General features: G+C 39.6%; 1 protein-coding gene across 2 annotated transcripts in view; it reads left to right on the top strand.

The window, feature by feature from the left end:
* ARHGAP18 (Rho GTPase activating protein 18) overlaps window positions 1-20,341 on the top strand; it is a 68,544-nt gene that overhangs the window by 17,028 nt on the left and 31,175 nt on the right. The window contains exons 2-4 of one of the 2 annotated variants that reach the window (XM_041470125.1): window positions 12,446-12,645; window positions 14,912-15,147; window positions 17,867-17,939. In XM_041470125.1, the coding sequence (XP_041326059.1) occupies window positions 12,446-12,645; window positions 14,912-15,147; window positions 17,867-17,939 (509 nt within the window). Of the gene's footprint in view, window positions 1-12,445; window positions 12,646-13,013; window positions 13,058-14,911; window positions 15,148-17,866; window positions 17,940-20,341 lie in introns of those variants that run through there. The other variant, XM_041470126.1, reaches the window with a different exon arrangement.

Here is a 20,341-nt window from a genome sequence, read left to right as displayed (position 1 = left end):
AGGACTACATGTGTGAAACTGTGGTCAAATAATAATAAAATACATATGAGATGGGTATTTTAGAGTTTGTTTTTTCTGTTAAATGATTGGATATTTAATTTGCATGTTTTGGGGTTTTTTTTCTTGATTTCCAGGTTTCTTTCATGTCTGTTTTCCCTCTGTTGTTTGGTTTCTATTATGTCCTTCTTCCCCCCCTGCCCTTCTTCCTGGAACAAAAAAAAAGCTCTTTCAAATCCTTTTCGTTGAAGTTTTGGTTTTGTGTTCCAGCAGTGGAGCTCATAGCTTTTGGACAGGTAGCAGTGAACCCTGTGGTAGGCTGCCTTCCACATTAGCACACAAACACATCTGTATATTCAGACTGGTAGCTCTACATCTGTATTTTTAATTTGTAGGTGAAGGTACAGACCTATGCATTCAAGTACCAGCAAATCTTTGAAGAGGCCTTGGATGAAAAAAATACACGTTTTTATGCCTTTTCTGCTAATGCTCAGGAAACAGATGTAGCAACAGAGGGTGAGAGAGAAAATCTGTGATCCTGAGCTGCTCCTGCTTGCTTGGTTGCCTACTGACATTTAAGAACTACCCAAGAAAAATGAGGAGGAAAGGCGTTTATTAATGCAATTTTGTTTTGTTTAATGAGTTCCTTGCTTGGTCATAGGATGAGAAGCATAGGTAACAGGGCACAGATTGGCATGGGTCTGCAGTACTCTTCTACAGACAGTTCAGCTGTTGCAACCCTGGAACAGGGACTTCCCAGGAATATTTGCTTAGAAGAAGGAATTTGGTAGGGAAGGAGACATTGCAGAGACTCACAGCTTTAGTGGTTGTCCTGAAAGATAAAAAGTTAGGATTTCCACTGGGTGCACTTTTCAGCCTTTTTTTCTTTTGCTGAGGTGGGAATGGGCTTCTCTGCTGCCCTCTTTGTGGATCTGTGGGGAGGGGGTGTGGAGGAAACAGCTGGATCAGGGCACATCTGCATTGCCCTTTGCTCCTGCTGTGGCACGCCCTGCCTGCGTCCTATTAAAGGAATTTCTCAGAGCAGGTTTGCCTCATGTGCAGAGGCACATGCAGCATGTGTGTTAGCTCCTCTGGCAGTAGTTGAAATCCCAGCCACCACTTTTGAAGCTGTTTGCAAATGCCACTTTCTGTATGCTGAGCTTGAACTAAACCGAGATGGTCCATTCCTTGCTGCATCCTTGAGGCCTCCCTCTCTCCTATCCCCTTGCTGTTAAGCATCTCTCTGATGTTTTGCTTCTGAACAGACCTGTGTCCCTCAGAATCCTGGAGTGCTGGCCCACCTTGCTCATGCTGCTCTCCTCAGCCCTTCCCGCTTCTTCCTCTCCCTCTCTTGTCCAGATTCTCTGAGACCAGTTTTGTCTGCTTTGTCTTAGTGGGTCTTTGTTGGTGGTTTGTTTGGACAATGAAAGAGGTTTCCTTACAAAACATCTTTAGATTCCTGCATGAATTTCCTCGTTTGGGAATGCTCATAAAAAAATCATTTACAATTTATTCTGAATGTAAGGATTATATTGTAATAAATTGCCTGTGAATGCTTGCCAATTCCCTTCAAGCATAAACAAAATTACTGAGTTGTGCTGTAAGCCTTATATTTGCAAGTTACCGGGTTATAGGCCTAACTAAGAGGTCCTTTAAAATGGTGAGAGCTAATGATTTTAGAGAACTAATTGCTTTTAAGGGCACAAAAGTAACTCCACTATAGTTTCATGGCTATAACAGTTACTAAATGGTCTCGGTATTTGCCAGGATATCTTAAATTGGGCTTTGTTGCCATGCTTATTTTTTCCAGCGTGAAAAGAAAAATAAATTATTTAAATCTTTCCTCTCTGCCTCTCAATAATGGAATTACAAATACTGTATCTGTTTCACTTCCTGGTTTATTCTCTTTGATATTTGTGGAGCCTGAAGTGGTCTCACACAGGCTTTATTCTTTTCTTTGGGGTAAGATTAGTTCCAGTGGTTCTCTTGGAAGATTACAGAAAAAAGTGTAGTTTTAAAATGTGTATTATATGCTTGTGTATTTTCCCAATAAGCAGCGTGAGGGTGGTTACAGGGAACATATTTTGCCCACATTTTTGTCATTGATATGAATTGTAGAGAATGAAAAGAATCAAAATTACAAATGAAAACAGCTGTGCCCATATGAAGCCAGGTGATATAGAAGGCATTTGGAAGAAACAAGAAAGGTAGGTCAGTTGACCATGGGACAGAGCCAAAAATGTGACAAAGGAGATTCATATGAGGCCCTTCTTGTTCTTATTTTCCTAGCTGTAGGCAATTTTTCTTTTTCTTTTTTTTTTTTTTTTTTTTTTTTTTTTTTTTTAACTATAGGTTTAAACACAATTAGGGTTGAATATAAGGGAAATATAATGAGTGTTTGTTGCGTTTGGAAATTGACTTCTGTTTTCATTGCAGTGGGACTTGGGACAGGGTGAGCTGTCCCAGCTTTTCCAAAGGTGTGCATGACTTGCAATCCAGCTCCTAATGTGGTGCCACTTTTGTGATTTTACCTATACAGGTCACCCACATTCCGTTGTCCTCTTGTTTTCCCTTCTGGATTTTGCTCTCCTGTGAATAGCTAATTTTCTGAAATCAGCTATTTTCAGAAGTGTGATTTGGAACAGAAATGGATAAGTATGTGCAAAAAATAGGAATGTGAATCCTAAGCCTCTAAGAGTCGTCATTCAAATGAGAATTAAGAGGGTCAGAATGTCAGGACCTGAGACAATATGGTTGCATTAATTTTTTCAGTACAGAAGTAAAACCAAAATCAATTTCTCCTCATACTTCTCAGTTTAGCTAGATTGTGATTATTTCATTGCAGATCTGATAATACATTATGTTGTAATGTTTTTGGGTTTTAAATAATCTCCAAATCTGAGTCCTTGAGAATCACCTTTTTCTAAAAGAAACAAGCAGGCTTCTGCATATTATGGTTGTAGAATAAAGATAAAAGGATGCACTGAGTTGAACAGCTTGGATGCTGGAATGCTGCAGTATCCCCAACACCAGGGAAACACAGCTGATGCAGTCATCTTGTGGGGAGAGGTTTTATGGCTGTACTTGTCAGTCCTAAATTCTTCCTCGTTTTGTATAGAGTGGAACAAGGTCATGTTTTTCCTGAAACAACCTGAGATGGCTTAGCAAATAACTCCTTTGGCAACTGTCCAGACGTGTGGATGTTAAAGTTCCAGCACCTCTTTTCATTCACATCATATATGGGCTGCTAGTGATCTGTAACAGAACCACAGAATCACAGGATATGCTGAGTTAGAAGGGTCCCACAAGGATCATTGAGTCCAACTCCTGGCCCTCCACAGAACATCTCCAATAGTCACACCCTGTGCTAGAGAGTGTTGTCCAAACACTTCTCAAGCTCTGTCAGGCTGGTGTTGTGACCACTTCCCTGGGGAGCCTGTTCCAGTGCCCAATCACCCTCACCACCCTGGGTGAAAAACCTTTTCCTGATACCCAAGCTAAATCCCTCCTGACACAACTTCAGGTCATTTCCTCAGATTCTGTCACTGGTCGTCCCAAAAAAGAGATCAGTGTCTGCTCTTCCTCTTCCCCTCACAAGGAAGCTGTAACTGCAGTGAGGTCTCCTTCAGTCTCCTCCAGGATGAACAGACCAAGGTGACCTCAGCTGCTCCTCATGCAGCTTCCCCTCAGGGCCCTTCACCATCTTTATTGCCCTCCTTTGGATGCTCTCTAATAGTTTAATATCATTCTTGTATTCTGACTGTGAATATATTCTGATTGTGACTGAAACTGCACACAATATTCAAGGTGAGTTTATTATTCATTTTACATAGAGTATGTAAATTTGTTAGCTTACCATATAATTATAATTTATGTCATTGGAAATGGAAAGCAGAGTCCAAATGTAGGAACATGAGGTCCAGTCAAAGGAAATGTCATGAAATATTTTAATCTTAGAAGTGCTGCATATAGTTCAGGCAGATTAAGTTTTGGCATCGTATCTGGAATCTGCCATTTCTGGTGCAGTGGATTAGAATGTTAAGTGTAATAGCCTGTGCCATTGCCAAAATTTCTTTCCTGTTTTCTTCAGCGACAGGCTGGGGTTGGGAAAGTAGTAAGATTATGTGCATGAAGGTAAAAAAACCCAATATATAAATAGTAATGAGGGTGTGGCTGGAAGCAATCTTTATATATACTTAACTTTTTTAACTTAGAGTCTGGCAACCCTAACTTTGGCCTGTTTTGTATTTATTATTTATGGACGTGTTTAAAATGCCAGTTGGTGGAGTTTTCTGGATTTTTGATTTTGTTTGGTTTTGGTTTTCTTTGTTGGTTTGTTGTTGTTGTTAATCTCCAGAGCAGTTTTGAGCAGGTATTAACAGCAGCTGATGGTATTACAAGAAATCCTGAGAGACCTTATTCTCTTTGCTCAGCCTTTTTTATGTTAATTTAGAAATTGAGTACCGTTTTATACCTTCTCTGCAATCACTTTGTACTCTTTGGAAAAACAGAGCTTTGCTTCAGTTCCTACTTCTCTGGCTTTTCTTTGGAGCTTAAGGGGGATTTTGGGGAAGTTTGATTGCATTTGACATTCAAAACATTCCATAAGGTTACAGAGTAGCCAAAATGAAATTATTTAATGTGGGAGAGAAGGAATGCTAAGTGTCACTTCATGAAAAATACTGTGAAATTATGTTGCTTCCTTACTGTTATTTTTACATGTTCTGTGTAATTCTCTTGAATAGACTGAATTGCAGGAGGGTTTGCCGTCAGTCATGGAAAGAGCATATATCACAAAAGGTAGAAAAGAAAAGATGCAGCTGTTCCAATATGTGACAAGATTCAGGAGATAAAATGAAAAGCGGCCATACAAGCCCAGACTGAGGTTCTCTAATGCCTTGTAAAAGCTATGAAGCACTCTAAGGGTGGTAAGAAGTATTTTTGCATTGTTCTGGACACCAAATGTCCAAACTTGGTCTTGCTCAAGGTTTGCCTGTTACTTGTGAAAGGTTGTGATACTGGCTTTTGTTTGATGGGAGGTTTAAACCATCAATTAAATAAAAAAACCCTCTTTTAATATATTAATTCTTGTAAAAAGATAAATTGGTTTTTGAAAACGAAAATATCATTTTAATGTGTCACTACTCTGTGGCTTTATGTAAAATCCAGTTATTTTAGGACAACCTGCTTTTGATAGCCACATCAATTCCAATTTGATTTTTTTTTTTAACAGAAGAAGACTTCGAAAAATGCTCAAAACTCCACTGCAAAATGGTGGATAGTGTGTGAAGGGGTGGCATGTCAAAAGTGTCTCAAACATTGGGTTGAAACCACTAGGATAAGTGGGTTTGGTAACAACTCTGCAGCTTTTCCTAGAAATCGTGAAAAATCAGGATGCCCTTCTGGTAGGCACCATGGCTGTAGGAAAGTCTGGCAATCGCTTCCCAGGTCAGTGATCCAGCCAAGAATGGGGGAGCTGCAGCCACGCCACTGCCGTAGCCATTGGATTAGAGCTTTGCTGATTAATTCAGTTAATAAGTTTTTGCATCTTGTGGTGCTGCCTGGGTTCTTGAAAGGAGGGGAAGGATGGGGAAAGCTTTGGGTTTAGGAGCTTGACTTATTCCCACACTTCTTGCAGCTCAGCATTCAGAATGAGAAGTGGGACAGGAGATCACACTGCTTTCCTCTCCTTGTCTGCTTAGTTGTTTAGATTAGACAGGACTTAAGAAGGCTTGTATTTATGTTTAAGGGCACAGTGTCTCATGGATTGCTCAGTAAATAGTTTTCAGAATGAACCAGTACTAGTACTCAAAGGCATTTTTTTGGTTGTTTTAATTTAGCTAGTCTTTGTACTAACTAAACTTAAAATTACTTACACAGATTACTATACTTTGTAACTCCTATGTCAACAAGATAATTGTTCTTTGAGAGTGCTGTTTTATTTATAGCCACAGTGCTGGAGTCGATCACAAACCCACAAAAGCAAAGCTTCCTTTTATCTGTCTTGCAGTATGCCATGGGGTCAGATCTCAATCTTTAACACTCAGTGGTCCAGTGGTGAAAGGCTCCAGAGATCTGAGAATTGTTCTTGTTTCTGTCACTGATTTACACCATGAGTTTGAGCAGCAGGCTTCACCTCTCTGAGCAAAGTACCCATCCCTCTTTTCTCCCCCTCTCTTTGTGTCTTGTTTATCAGGTTAACACATCTAAGCGTGTGTTGGTGTGATGTCCAGAATCAGTGAACCTCATTATCAACTGCAATAATACTGCTAAATAGCTTTTATGACTCTTTTTGCATGGACATTTCAGAAGCTGCTGCAGTAATGTAGCTGTAGTCAGATATGTTGCTTGTTGTAAGTCTTAAGTAAAGTGCTAGTTTATTGCAGTGCCAGAAAATGTGTGTGAAGGGCAGCAGTGCTCAAGACATTGCCTGTGCAAGAATTCCAACAGCAATGGTTAATGGCTAGGATTTAAAGACACTTTTAATGCTAAGCATTGTATTTTCAGTGTACAGTTTAAGGATATGTAATAGTTCAGTTTGACAAATAATTACATCACTTGATGTTGTGGTTTAAGCCCAGCCAGCAATCAAGCACCACTCAGTCACTCCCTCACCAACAGGACTGGGGAGAGTTGGAAGCATAAAAGCTAGAAAAGTCATGGGTTTGAGATAGACACAGTTTAATGGGGAAAGGAAAAGCCATGCACACAAGCAGAGAAAAACAAGGCATTAATTCCCTGCTTCCTATGGGCAGGCAGGTGTTCAGCCATCTCCAGGAGGGCAGGGCCCCATCACCTGCAATGGTTACTTGGGAAGACAAACTCCAAACTCTCTTGAAAGGTTATATTCAGATCCAAAATTAGTGGTTAGCACTACAAAAATGACAAAGATTATATTTTTTCTCATCACTCACTCTTTTAGAACACAACATAGTCCTTCATTCTCAAGTGAGAAAAATGGGATTAAGGACAAAATTAGCTTTCTGCAAAGTGAATTTATCTGAAATACCAGTGGAAGTGCACCTTACAAACTGATTCATCTCTAGCTGTTGTAGTTTACACAGGACAAATGTCAATTATGAGCTGCTAAAAAGGCAGTGGAACAGACGGGAAATATAGTTTTCACAGGGAAGAAGATAAGGAATAAAGACAGCTGCACTGTTATAAAATGATTCTTGAGGAAATCAAAATCAGGGTGACAGAACTGGGAAAAAAGCACAATTTTATTATGGCATAAGTCAATGATTAATGTAAAGAGTCATATTTTCTTAAAGGCTGAGAAAGGACACAGTTGGTCACAAAAGGAAAGGCTGTGAAGAAAACATTTTGATGCCTGAAAGGCTGGAAATAAATCCCCACAGACCGATGTCTGTAGAGCAGGTATTTGTTTATTGCAGCACTGGTGGTGAAGGGGATTATCTCCTCTTAACTCACCCACCCTTGTCAAGTGCTGTGGTGTATTTATACAGTAGGTATTGCTTGGTATCACTGTGTCACTGCAGCATCATCGCACATGTGTCAGAAGTAATTTACATAGTATGATCTCATGGTTATTAGATTGTATTTTTGCACAGTGCTTGCATCTCCCCAATTCGGGGTTGCTGGGGGTCTTTGAAGTCTTCCAAGGTCTTCTTCATATCTGAACTTTTCAGCTTTGCATTTGGAGCATGCCCAGTTGTGGTGTTCCTTGGTCTGTCTAGTCTTAACTGGCCTAAATTCTTTGGTTTGTGGCTAATTGGCTTTGTTGCCAATTTTTCATTAGTACTATACTTACCTATCTCTAAAACAATCTACCTGGTGAGTTTTTTCTTCTTTTTTTTGTCTATTCAGCATTAAGAAACTAGTTTACCGTATACTAGCCATTACATTGTATAAAAAGTTATTTATATCAGGTTATATAGGTATCAGGTTATATAGATATATAAAAAGGCATAAAAAGGCATGATTTAGGTTATAGTGATATCAAGTTATATAGGTATATTAGGTTATACTGATATCTTATAAGATACAAATTATATAAGCACCTTGTAACTTTGATCTAAGTTATATAAGCATCAATTTGCACTCAGTTCTTCTCCTTTAAGTACTTACCACAACATGGAGCACATCAGTACTTAGTAAAATAATCCAAATCTGTTTTTTCCCTTGTTAATGTAATGAATGGTGTTCATTACAAGAATTGTTTTTAATGGCTTCCTTCTGGAAGACCTGGAGTGCTTTGTCTCGTGTCCTTGATGTTTCCAATAAAAAAAGTGTCTCTGGTGAGGGGGACAAGAATATTAAATCTGGTAAAACACTGCAATATATTGAAGAATGAGTTCTATGCCTGGGGGCTCTGTTTTGTACTGAGATAAACAGGCAAAAATCTCATTGGCTGCAAAGGTCAATGTCTGAGTATCAGAGGTCAGAACTGACTGTGCCATCTGGAAATGAGAGTATTGCACTGCTCCCTGTAAAGCTATTTGAAGAGTAAACTCTTTTACAAGTAAGTGGAAATAGATGCTAATAAGATTTTAATGGAGTTTGAGTGTGTTGTTGGTTATGACCTTAATAAAAATATGAGTTTTCTGGGGGTGATGAAACTGCTAGTGAGTAAGTTTGCTACTTAGTAATCTGAAATGCCTGAAAATTGCTTCAAGTGACTGTATGCATTAGCAGTACCTTACATTTGCTAGGAGAAAAAAAGAGATCTCCTTTAAGATCCTTGTGAAAAGCAGCTGCATTTTTCAAATTTTAAATACATAAACTGGACACCTGAAAAAAACAATGTACTGGAGAACTAACCTATTTACCTATTTTCTTCAACTGCAGTAATAATTTTTTTTTTTTTTTTTTTTTTTCCCATGAGCCGTATTTATTTCCTACTGGTAGTTTTTTGAAATCAGTTTTCTACAAAATTTCAAAGTTTGTAACATGGGGCATTTGAATTACTTCTAAAATAATTTTTAATGAGTCTATAAATGTGGCATTAATAATATTTAAAAATATCTCTCAGATTCTTATATTATTACTAAGACTGATTAATTTTCCCCTTCTCTCTGTTCTTCTTGGCCTTAATGTTTCCACCTCTGCGTTGCTATTGTGCAATATACAACAAATGCTTACTGAGGATAAGTATGGAGAAGGATTGAATTTCATGGAAGGTCACAGCAGAAAACCCATATTCTTGGTCTTGTCAGCAGATATCTAAAAACAAAAATATTAATTGGCAGCCTATTTTCCCATATGCTATGAAATTTTAAACTTATTTTTCTCTTCTCATCTACACCAAGGTAGATGAGGTATGAAGACTGTCCTCATTATCTTCAGAAGATCCTGTTTGTGCCTTTTTGTACCCAGGGGAAGGTTCATAGCAGAGACAGAGATGAAGGTGCCTGGAGCCATGGCTGTGTAGTTTATGCACTAAATACTGCTTCACCAATATCTTTCTCTGGTGCAGTTTGCAAGGCAAGAAACCTTGAACCAAGTGGAATGATAAAAGGATCTGATCCAGCTCTGTCAGCTGGAGCTTTAGCAGTTGTTCATGCTGAACCTGAGCCTTTCTCTGTCTTAGCCCACAGAAATGTAATTGTGGCTATGAAAAAATGCAGATGGCTTTGAAAAGGTTTGCAGTCTGAACAGATACTGGGGATAGGGAGTTGGTTGAGTCTGATGAGGAAAGACAAGGAATCAGTGGGTGGAGTTGGAGTGGTATGGCACTTGGCTCGTGAGGAACTCAAGCATTGCTGGAGCTGGGGTTGAAGCTGGCAGCTGAGAATGGGCCTAGAGCAGCACAGAGATTAAAGAAGAGATTCCAAGTTCACAGCAGAGTGGTGAGGTTTTTGTATGAATATTTCTCATCAGGATCCCCTGGTCATTGATGTCAAGCTGTGTCAGAGGGCTTTCACGAGAAGGCATGGCAGTACTGCCTGCTCAAAATTAGGAGTTGCTGTATTGGTTTGTTGAGGGGTGGAAAGGTCAGGCCAGGAGGAGCCTTGCAAGAAAAGCTGCTTACTTTTGAGCAGAGGAGCAGAGCAGTCCTGTGACCAGAGCCTGAAGGCCAGGACGCTGCCTCTGAGTTAATGGAGTGTTTGTGATGTACAGCAAATGTTCATAGGACCCTGAAAATGGCCTTGAGTGCTCTCTACTGAGTGTCAGCTCTGCATTTCAGGACACAGGCTTCTCTTCTCAGAGACAGAACTTAGTCTGGAGAAGATGACAAGCCTGGCTTTTATAGAAGGAGTAGCTCTGCCCCGTCAGTGTGGCACAGAGGCACAGCATGTTGGAGTCTATCCCATCTCAGCCTGCCAGAGCTCTTCAAAGTGCATGCTTGTAATGTATTAGTCTGTTAGTTTTATTTTGTCATGTTGTGTGGTGGTGGTTGAATTTCAGCTGAGGTGGATCAGTGAGAGCAGGTTGTTCCAAAGGTAAAAGGCCACCCAAAAGCTGCTGAGCAGCTCCACAGGGTTAAACTGAGTGACAATAAGCTGAAATTTGACCTCCTTCAGGCAGCAGTTCAAGTGTCCAGAGTGTATTTTTGGGAGAGATCCAGTCTGCTCTGAGCACCTCCAGCTGAAGGAGAAGGCAAGGCTGGTCAAGGACTGGGATGTCTGTCCTGCTTTGACCACACTCAGCACCGCATCTGCCTGCTGGGGACACTTCTGTGACTTCATGAACATCTTTCTGCAGTGATGAGGATTGGGTTCACAGGCAGCACAGGTCACACACTTCTCCTGTCAGGAGAAGTTCAAGAGCAGAGGTAGCTACATGGAGAAGTTGTATTTATTGGGTAACGTGCACTATGAGCATGATGGTGTTATTGCCATTGATGCAAAAGCTGAACAGTCCTTAATGTTTTCATTTTTTATTTCCCCTGAGCTTTTAAGTAAGGGCAGGTTAAGCAGTGGTGTTGAGGTGCACATTAGCTTGGTGATTAATTGTCATTTATTAACTTGCACTTGGACCAGAGAGACAGAGTGTGTAGAAACTCAGAGTCCTTCCATAAGGCCCTTTACTTTTAAAGGCAAAGTCCATATGGCTAGTATTTCTTATCAGAGAATCAAGCATGTCTGGTGTGAAAGGATTTGTGGCTTGGACACACAAGGAGCTTATCTTCAGAGAGAAAGGCATGGCTGTTTTACCTAGGGGCAGCTGAAAAGCGTCAGTTGTCCTGAGATAAAATGTAAGGACAAGAGACTTTCATTTTAATACTATATAAACTTGCCAAGTCAGCTAGATAGGAAGGTAGGATTTAATTTACTGTGTTTACATTGAGATAAATCCACAATGCTTGGTTTTGATATGTTTTTTTCTCTAGGAATGAATGGTATTTATTACTTAATCCCAAACTGTGTCTTCTTTTTTAGGATGTGGAGACAAATTCAGATATATAAGACTCTGAAGCTCTTCCTGAAATACAAAGAAATTGCTATTTTTTAATACAAGGAAGAATTTTGATACACTGTTACAGCAGTAGTTTAGAAAAAGATTACTGAAAATAATCAATGTCCAGTCTTACCTCTACAAAAAGTAGGGATAACTCTGAAGTTAAATCAGATGCTACTCATGTAATCTACTGATAATCTGAATCAGTTTGTGGCTTTTGATTTGGTATATTTAACCGCAAGGGTGACCTGTAACTTCAATGACATCACTGCAACCTGTGTCCTTTTTAAGCTGAATGCTTTACTAGGTCAGTGGTCATTTTTGCCAGTGACTTAATGAAGTCAAAATGACACCTAGAGGTTTCAGCTTGTTGGTTTCTTTTTTGTAGCTGCAGCTATACTTAAGATGAAAGATCCTTTTGGAAGCCTTTGCATTATATGTTTGGCAGGGCGAACCACAAACCACTAACATCAAACTATAAAAATGGTAAGCTTTCTGCCAAAGAGGCAGCAAGATAGCAACAAAGAGTTTCCATGGTCTTTATTAAACATTTGGACTCACCAGTTTACTTAACAAACTGTAACTGCAGTAATTCTACGTTGTCCTTTCCCAGCTGTAATTAAGGTCATAGATACCAGAGTAAATATTAATAAAAAATAAAAGCAGAATAGCAAAGGGAGACAGTAGTTGTACTGTTAAGCTGTAAGAATTTACTCAGGCAGAAAGGCACTTTTGAAAAATTCTTTAAGTGGTGATTCTGGGAAGACACGTGCCATGAATTTTGTGAACCTGACTGTTGAGAGTTGAATTGAAGGTATATGTAATGAGGATTACTAGAATTTGGATTCATTTTTTCCTTTTTAAGACTGACTCCCCTGCTGTTCCAGATTGGGAGGTACATAGAGCAGAAATATTAAACTGAAAATGTATTCCAGATACTAAAAGTAATTTTTTATATCTTGGTTTGCTTGTTGACAGTGGTTTGCTTTGATACTTTGACACAATTCATGGTGCCTTCACACTTATTAATACATCCTCTATCTTAAGATGTTAACCAAAAATTTCTTTTTGATTATATTTATAGCCGTCGGTCTGGACAGTATACAATGAACCATGACCATTCCAAGAAGATCCCTGATGGAGCATCATTTGACCGCTCAGGATCCCAGGACTCCTTGGATGAACTGTCTATGGATGACTACTGGAAAGAACTTGAAAACATCCATGAAACCAGAGGAAATAATCACGAGGAACGAGTAGCACTTGTAGTGAAAGAGCCAGATGGTAATGAAATCTGTTCTGTCAATGTTCATCAGTTTGCTGATTTAGGGATTTTTCTTCAAGTCTTATTTCAAGAGATGGCACCTACCTAATGCAGATCAAAAAAGGAGGTCACTTGCCTGAACATCTGCTTTGAAAATTCTGTTGCCTCTGATGCATATCACCAGAAACAGGCAGTGCCCTGAAAGACAATTTTATCAGAGACAAGTAAAAGGCTGATTTTTCTTTGAATGGTACTTGCAAAATATCAGAAAGGTGCCTGTGCTTGCAAATCACAACAGCTGAACTATTTGCAGTTTACTATTGAACTAACTTACCCTTTCACTCTTTGTGTATGTTGTTCGTTATTGTAGCTATTGTGGATAGAAACCTCACGCTTTAGAAGACAAGCCAATGATTAACCGATTTAAGTTTAGTGAGTAACTTTCTATGCTTGTAAACTATTGTGATTGTTCAGTTGTACTGTTTGTGTTTCTCAGAAGCATGAATTATGGGACACTCCTTGGGGCATGGTCTTGGAGGCTGGGCAATTTTTTTTCTTTTTTTGTTTTTGTGTCCTCTTGGATAGAAGAGGAGTAATGCCCTTAATTTCAGTTTTCTCTCAAAAATTATTTTTTAACAATGCAGTAGCTGCCTCTCTCCCATTCTTATGACAGCCACACTCTCAGTAAATTAAAATGGCGAATTTTGCATTTTGGTATGCCCTCCACATGACTGAGAAGAATGTGCTCCATGAGGTTTTACACGGATTTGCTCTTCTGCCTCCCTAAGCACTTTGAAAAGTCACTGCTCTGAAGAGCATATAACAACGTGGCCCCTGGAGATAGCAGCAAGGCTCCCAACCCTTGTGACTGGGGAGCTGTGGGATTTTCTTATGGAGCCATGGGGCTTTCTCCAGGGCAGCAGAGCCCATTGTTCTGCAGTACACAAACCTCTTCTCTTACTGCAGCTCACTGATGTGGCTGTGCCTTTAGGCTCTGCACCCCCAGCCCCACCACTTCCATTGGATTGATATGGAGCCTTCTTCCCCCTGGTTACAGCAGCTGACTCTGGCGTGAAGCGTGAGTGAGCCAGCCCAGCTGAGTTATCAGCTCGAGCACGTGTGGCTGTGCCCCACACCTTGCCTAATGTGCAGTGCCTCTCTTGGGCACGAGTACTGCTGAGCACGTGGGATGCTGCAGCTGGCTGATGGACCTGCCTGAAACTGGCCAGGCAAAGGCAAGGCAGAGGAGAGAGTTTGCTCACAGCTTCTCTGGAGCATGGGTTCATGGCCCTTCTTTCCAGCCCTGATAACAAAACCTGAGAGTTTCATCAGAGGCTCAGGATGTGGCTGCACAGCCATAGCAAAATTTATATTTAAATTTTGGTGTCTGTTTTCTGGATGCTGTTAATATTGAGGTGCCCACTTGAACATGCTCTGGGTGCAGTGGTAAAATGCAATCAATAGTGAAGTTGACATGCCAGCTTTGGAGTATTTTTAGATATCTGATAAATGGAAATATTGCTTGAACATCTGAGAGAATTGTTGCCATTCAGCACAACCTCAACTGCTACAGACAGAACTTAGTGTTTCATAGAAAATATCATTAGGGTGATACAGATTTCAGAAGCAGAAGTTTTGCCATTGGTTACAATATTTAATAGCTTTCTCTTCTTTCATGTGCAGTGATCTGTTAATAACGGATACCTTATCAACTCTAAGACTAAAGCAAAATTGTTCTCTGGGCTGTCAGCAGGCTGGAGACCATGTCATAAGAACTGATGAAAAAACAGCATTAAGGTGACTTGTGTAGGCTGGTTTGTCCTTCATTAAATTGAGCTAGTGGAAGGCTGTAGGATTAATGTATCAAGAAAAGAGGGCAGAACCATGTCAGTAAGAGAGCTAAGAAGATTGAGTATTGAACTAAAAATCAGTGGAGCAGCAATGATCTGGCTTTCAGGCTTCCCCATACACATTTTTATTTAGGTACATTTATAAAATGGTATATGATTTTAATGGAAGTGCTGTAGATTATTATAAAGATTGCCACATAGCAATCTGTGTTGGATTAACTACTTTAAAAGCTTTGATATCATATATTAAGCCTTTTGAAGCTCTTCAGAAACAATAGCTTTTTTCCGAGTCATGACAGTGTAAGTAATTCTTAATTGTGTATCCCCTTGGTACTTTTCTGTGAATTATATTAACTGTGTCGTGTCATGAAAATCCAATGTGCTTGGCAGTACTAGAAAGCCAATGTTTATGCCTTTTTCTCTTCAAACTGCTCAGAGGGAGAACTGGAAGAAGAATGGCTGAAGGAGGCAGGTTTGTCAAATCTATTTGGAGAGAGCTCTGGCGACTCCCTGGAAAGCGTGGTGTTTTTATCCACACTGACCCGAACCCAGAAAGCTGCGGTGGAAAAGCGAGTAGAGACCGTCACACAAACCATGAGGAAAAGAAACAAACAGCACCAGATTCCTGATGTCAGAGATATCTTCAGGCTACAAAATGACTCAAAGGGAAAAGTGAGTTCCTGTCAGTTGTTTTGTTTGATTCTGGCAGAGAGAAGAGAGGGACATGTATGGATGGGGGGAGGGCAGAGTGGCACATGAAAGGGATATTTCCAGAAGATATGTGTCTAACTTCACTGATTTCCAAGGGAATTTGTCACTAAATTTTCAGGGATGGTGTTTGTCCAGATTTGACATTGCATTAAGCAATTTTTGTATTTAGAAAGAAGTGTGTATATTGGCCTCATCTTAAAGGTGATGAATAAAAGAACTGCTCATTTTAATTGGAATTATTTTTCACATGGATGCAAAACTCATCACAACAATCACCCAAAGAGCTGCCACAAGCCTGCTTTTACCTTTGAGTGGTTACCTGTTCCTCACTGGTGCTTTTGTTTGTTTGTTTATAAAAAAAGGTGGCAAATGGGACATTAGCCTAACCTCCTTGGTTTTGGCTAGGTCTTTATGCCTATCAGCTGGGGCTGTAAACCCCATACTACCTCCCAGGGCCTATGTGTGTGTTAAACTGTGTATGGGAAGTTACTCCGACAGGCCCCAAAGGGTCCCAGTTTCCCATTGTGGGATATTGAAGAGAATTCCTTTCCCATATACAGGAAAGGGGAAGGAGGGAAATGGAGACTATGATTAGAATTCCTTTTCCATGGAGAGGCGTGTGTGTCCTCTCTGCTCCCTCAGAGCACTGAGATCTTCAGCCATAAGAATGAGACTTTATGGCGTGACTGGGTTACCTGACCTCAGCTCTGTCCGCTGTTCTCACTGCTGACACTGCCTTTCAGTGTGGTGGTTGTGGTGATGGAAAGCACAGTGAATTTTGAGGGGATTTAATTTCCTCCTTCCCTCAACAGCTTCCTCTCCTTCAGCAACTCCTCCTAAACTCCTAAGTTGAAGTGCAGTGGGGGAAGTGGTGTGTTCTGGAGGCACAACTTCCCTTTCACTGTTCTGCTTTGCCTGTGGTTGTAAAAGATATATTAACTCCATAAAAGCTCTCTGGGATCTGATTTGTAATTGACCGAAAAATTACAAGATCTAATAGCAAAGCAATTTAGGTAAAATATCATGTAGCCTAAAGCAGTATAATTTCTCTTTTTTTTATTTTATTTCAGTAAAGCACAAGAAATATTCATGTTCCTATATGTAAGCTACATACTGTAATGTTTGAAAATCCTGTATCAAGTGTTCAATAGATTTTTCTTCTCTTAAACTACATGTTTTGATGTTGAAGACACCACTGAGACGACAAATTATTTTAGGCATTTAAGATGTATAAAACAAATGGTTGTTTATTAAATATAGAAATACTGGGGGAAAAAATCCTTCTAAACTTGTCTCCTTGACAGAAACAAAGTAATGCAATATAGGTCCTCAAACTTGTAATTAATTCCTTTCTCCAAAGCAAGATAATTGTTCAGAAATCATTGCTTGTGGTTATTCACCAAATCCGTCTCCGAAAGGCTGTGGGAAGTAGCTTCCACTACCTCCCTAGGTAACTTGTCTCACTGCTTTGTTACTCATTCATCATTAGAAAGCTTTTTATATAACAAAAGAGGACTGAAGCCACCTGCAGCTGTATGAAGTCATTCTAGTTTAATAATAGTCTCCGAAAATCCTGTAGCCTCCCTTCATCTGGAGGAAAGGAGGAAAGGTAAAACAATAGTGTTGATGTTTTGCATCAACACAACAATTGTGTTAATGTTTCTCCTGAATTTCCTGCCCTATTCCCAAAGAGAAGCTAGACTTTTGGTACCGTGACAGCTTCCCATTCTGCTTCTGCTGCTTTGTGAAACAGAGATTTTTTGTTGGGGGGCAATCTTGCTAACTTCTTCCTCCTCTTAAGATACCTGATTAAAAAACCAAAAAAAACCAAAAAACAAAAAAAACCAAGAGAGAGAAGTGAAAATACAGATTATGCCAGTAGGATAAGTCTTTAAAACTTGGATTTGTCTTCTCAGTAAGTATGGAGTTATAAATTGCTTGAGTAAAATACAATTAGAAATACAGTGTATTAAACATTAATTGTTAACCTGAGTTGCCAAAAAGTAAAAATGAAATGTGTGTAAAAATGTATATGAATCTATGTATACCTATATATATGGGCATGGACTTTTTACATGTTCTGAAATATTTTGTCTATAGTTATCCAGTTCACAAAATGTCACATCTTGAGACTGGGTAGGGCAGCGTTACAGAAAGGAGAGGATTGTTCAAATCCTTTCCCATTCTTCATCTCTTCAAAGTGTCCTGGTTTTGTTGCTGGAAATCTAAGCTGTAAGCACAGATAATGTCAGGCTGCCGTGCAAAAGGGATGGGATTGGTCTCTAGAGGAGGCAACCATGTAAGCTTTTTCAAGAGAAAGGAATTTGGTCTGAGTCAGTCAAAACATCTCCTCCAGATTCCCTTTCCATATTCTTTCTAGTGCAAACTACAGCTTCAGGTCAGACTGAAGCTTATTCTTTGCCACTCTGGAAAATAAAGTCATTCACCCATGCAGCCTTCTAGGAAGAAGAGGAATTGATTTAATTGCTACTTTTTAAAATTACCTAGGTTTCAGATCCCCTTAGACTTTAGCAAGGGGTTTTCTGTTGAAACACAGATGTGCTTTTGCACACCCCTGCATTGCAGGAGCATGTGTTTTAATCCTGCATAGAGTCAAAGGAGTTTCTACAACCATGCACTAGGTTTTTATAGTCATGCATATTTACTGTTCCTTTCTTAGGTCTGTGATGGAAGTGAACCTTCAACTGTGAGAACAAGTGAAAACAAAAATGAAACACATGATGGAACAAAAGGTAATGTCAAATTACTCTCTTCTTTATTCTATTTGTTTTTCTTTTGGTTTGTAGGTGTTAACTACACAGGATAGTACATGGGTCCATATTTTAAGTAACTTTTCAGCAAAATAAAATTAAATTATAATGAGAAACCTCTTCTAGGCTGAATTATTGATGTGTAAAATTTTAAGTGTGCCTGTAGGTCGTGTCCTTTGAGCCACCTGAGAAACCCTATTTATTATCAGGGATCAGCTTATAATCAAGCTGTCTGGGAGAAGTCTTCTCTTGTAGTTTATGCTCAGGTTGTTTCTGATCCTTAATTTATCGCCTCTGGTTTGTCTCTGCCGTACACCACAGGAAATGAAGGTCTGTGCATAAACTCATCAGTGCATGCAAAAGAATCAAACCAAATGGACTATAAGCAAAAAAAAAAAAAAGGAGAACTGGTTGGATTAAAGCATAAAAAAACCTGTGAGAACTAGCTATATACCTGTAGCTCAAATTAAAGGGAAAACAGGGATTAAAGAAAAAAGGTTGTTCACCTTTTCAAGGAAAATGGAAATGAAATAGCGTTCTGTGTTGCCTAGGGCGTGTTCAGTGGTGTGTGCTCACAAATGAGAGGTGAAGTACCCATGGAAGACCCTTTCCTCTTTCTATCAGGATAGTACATCACAGAAGCCCTTAGCTGACTCCAAAGTTTGTGTTTTGAGAGTATGATTTTCGATGAAAGACTTTGACAGGGCTTTCTGCTGTTCTTCAGGTCCAGTAGTAAAAGGATGGCTGTCCTGCATTATGTTGGGTTTCTTCAAAGTAAGGGTTGCACTGTGTCTGTTATACCACCCTGCCTACCCTTGTAGAGATCAGGTTATTTAAGTTTTAAGCTGGCAGCTATTTAAGTTTTAAGCTGGCAGCTATTTAAGTTTTAAGATGCTGCAGTTATTCTGCTTTGTTTATATGTTGGGGTTTTTGCTTCTTCTGGAGGACTGGTTAGCACGTAGGTGCTACACTGAGCCCTATACCCACACTAAGCAGGCAGATCAAGTTACCTATTTCAAGTTAGTTAGCTGTAATTAAGCCACCAAATAAAAGTTCTGCTTCAGTTCTAGAATACTGACCAGTAGCATTTTGAAAAAATTATTACTTTAGAATTAGACTTGGAAGACAGCAATGGACAATACAGAACGTGCATGGCAGTTGAAGTAGGAGACATGAATATAAAAAAGCCCTTGATAACACTGAATCTGTGTGTTTCCAGAAGTGTGTATTTCCCTCCTGCCCTCTCAGCAAACCTCACTCCAATAAGAACAGTAAAACAATTGGGAGGACCGCCAGACTGCTGGTTCAGCACAAGGGAAGGAAGAGATGCCTGGTGCTTGTGTCAATAAACTTCACTGTAGGATTCAGAGCTGGAAAATTATCAAGCAATTATTACAGAGTTTTTATCACATCTGGTTCATTCTTTCTCTGTGGCCCTGATGAACCCTTCAGAAATGGGAAGTTCTGAAAGGCAAATCCCATATGCTAGCTCTCCACAGCACAGATTGTGATGTGGATGGCAAATGCAGCCTGCTTACATCCTAGTGCACTCCTGCTCTAGTCAACGTGCTACAGTGGGCTCTGCTCCCAAGATTGGAGCAGGAAGGAAAACTCAGTTCAATCTGCAGTCAAGCCATGCAAGTTTGGTGGTGTTAAAAGCATGCATCTGGTTCAGTGCTGTGCTATGATCTTTTCTCCAGAATAAGCGCATTAGTGTTATACAAACAGTGGATGAATTTAAGGCAAAAAGTAAACAGTGCCTGATATTTCAGAGGTATTAAATATTTATGAAATCCAAATCCAAGAGCATTATTTTAAAATGGAAACCCTCTTTGACACAGAAGTAGTCCCAGTTTTACCTGAAAAAATATGAACGTCATCTTGGACATTAAAGACAAAAAGCCTAAATTGAAACATCTTAAAATTGTTATGGTAAAAAGACTCTTTTTGGCCATACTCCAAAGGTGGTGACTGTTCCTAATGGGATATTTGAATGCTGCATTCCCAAGTACTTCTGCCAGACTGAAGTTGTTAATGGTTTGCCTTTAGAGCATGCCTGGGCTATGTGAACCTGTTCTCGTTTCTCCTTTCTTCTCCTTTCTTCTCCTTAACTTCCTGTTCTGTGTGCAACACACCTTGTTTTTTGACTAAATAATATATGCAAACTCACAGAATAATAAGTGCTTTTGTTTTATGAAGGTATGGAGTGTTTCTACAGGAAACAAAAAGAAAATTCAGAATCATGTATTAAGCTCTCAAAAGATATTTTCATTTTAACAACCCATGACACTTACTAAAGGCCTGCAAAGCTAGGAATATGTTCAATAGATACAAAAGAAAAGTAATTTTCTTTGGAATCCTGTGAAAAGGAGTAAATAACTGTG

The sequence above is a fragment of the Pyrgilauda ruficollis genome, unplaced genomic scaffold, assembly GCF_017590135.1.
Source record: "Pyrgilauda ruficollis isolate IOZ18807 unplaced genomic scaffold, ASM1759013v1 scaffold24, whole genome shotgun sequence".
In the NCBI taxonomy this organism is placed as follows: domain Eukaryota; kingdom Metazoa; phylum Chordata; class Aves; order Passeriformes; family Passeridae; genus Pyrgilauda; species Pyrgilauda ruficollis.
This window is presented reverse-complemented; position numbering and strand designations above follow the sequence as displayed.